At 56.8% G+C, this 1,332-nt stretch overlaps 1 protein-coding gene across 1 annotated transcript; it reads right to left on the reverse strand.

Annotated features, from left to right (window-relative positions):
• Positions 1–32: 32 nt before the first annotated feature.
• On the reverse strand, positions 33–1,109 carry ETH_00038470 (uncharacterized protein; the record flags this gene model as incomplete). Its single annotated transcript, XM_013376120.1, has 3 exons — positions 33–260; positions 348–614; positions 1,020–1,109. Coding segments are annotated over 3 exons (585 nt in total), but the record flags the coding sequence as incomplete, so codon positions are not given.
• Positions 1,110–1,332: the final 223 nt, after the last annotated feature.

Raw genomic sequence — 1,332 nt, forward strand, 5'->3', positions numbered from 1 at the left:
TGCTCCAGCCGCTACAGTGTCCGCAGACGCACTGTGCATGGCTTCTGCTGCTGCTGCTTCCAAAACAGCAACATTCGGCCTTGCGGCTGCTTTAGCGGCAGGCGCTGCTGCTGCTGCTGCTGCAGCTGCTGGCGAAGCAGCAGCAGCAGCAGCAACTGGCTTAGGGAGAGGGGTCTCCTCTTCCTCCTCGCTGCTGCTGCTGCTGCTGCTACTGCTGCTGCTGCTGCTGCTGCTGGCTCTCTTCTTTCTCTTCTTCTTGCCTGCAAAACCGCTCGCAAGTCCAGACCACAAATTGAAAACCCTAAACCCTAAACCCTAAACCCTAAACCCTAGACCCTAAAGCTCACCCTTTGCCCTTTTATGCTTTTTATTCTTTTTTTTCTTCTTTTTCTTCTTGCGGTCAGAGTCAGAGGAAGAGGATCGTTTCCTCTTCTTGCTGTGTTGCAGCTTGCTGCTGCTGCTGCCAGCAGCAGCAGCAGCTAGCAACCCTGCTGCTTGCTTCGCATGCATCTTCCCCTGCTTCACCAAATCTTCAGCAACAGCAGCAGCAGTGCGGCCTCCTGTCTCCGCGAAGAGGCGCTGCACTTGCTGCTGGTCTTTATAATAACCCACGCCTGCAGCAGCAGCAGCAGCAGCAGCAGCAGACCTTGGAGCAGCAGCAGCAGATCTTAGGGCAGCAGCAGCTGCAGCACTTAGGGCAGCAGCGGCAGCAGGTAGGGCAGCAGCAGGAGCATATAAAGAAGAAGCAGAACGTGCAGCAGCCCTCACAGCAGGTGGAGCAGCAGCAGCAAGTCCTGGAGCAGTAGCAGCAAGTAGAGCAGCAGCAGCAGGCAAATCAGCAGCAAAAAGGAAAGATGCATAGGCAGCCCCGAACAAAAGCAGCAGCAAAATGCCACCAGAAGCAGCAGCATTGAACAGAGCAGCAGCAGCGGCACGCATCCACGACAGCAGCACCACCCCACAACAGCAGCACCCCACAGCAGCAGCAGCAGCAGCAGCAGCAGCAGCAGCAATTTGACCTTGGTCTCCGGTTTTAAAGACAAATCCCATTTTCTCTCCCCGGAACTGTTTGGAGGACACAAATTCGCTGCCAAGAACAGCAGCCAGCTCTGCACAGCAACAGCAGCAGCGCAACAGAAACAGCAGCAGCATTAGCAGCAGCACCACCACCACCACCACTCCACAGCAGCAGCAGCAGCAGCACCAGCAGCAGCAGCTGGCCCACGAGAGCTGGACCTGGCCAGGATCTGCTGCAGCCTTTGACGGCGTGTCAGCAGCAGCAGCAGCAGCAGCAGCAGCAGCACTCACTGGCGACTTCTTGCTGCTGCAGCT

The sequence above is a fragment of the Eimeria tenella genome, genomic scaffold (genome assembly GCF_000499545.2).
Source record: "Eimeria tenella Houghton genomic scaffold, Eth_scaff3163, whole genome shotgun sequence".
Taxonomy (NCBI): Eukaryota; Apicomplexa; class Conoidasida; order Eucoccidiorida; family Eimeriidae; genus Eimeria; species Eimeria tenella.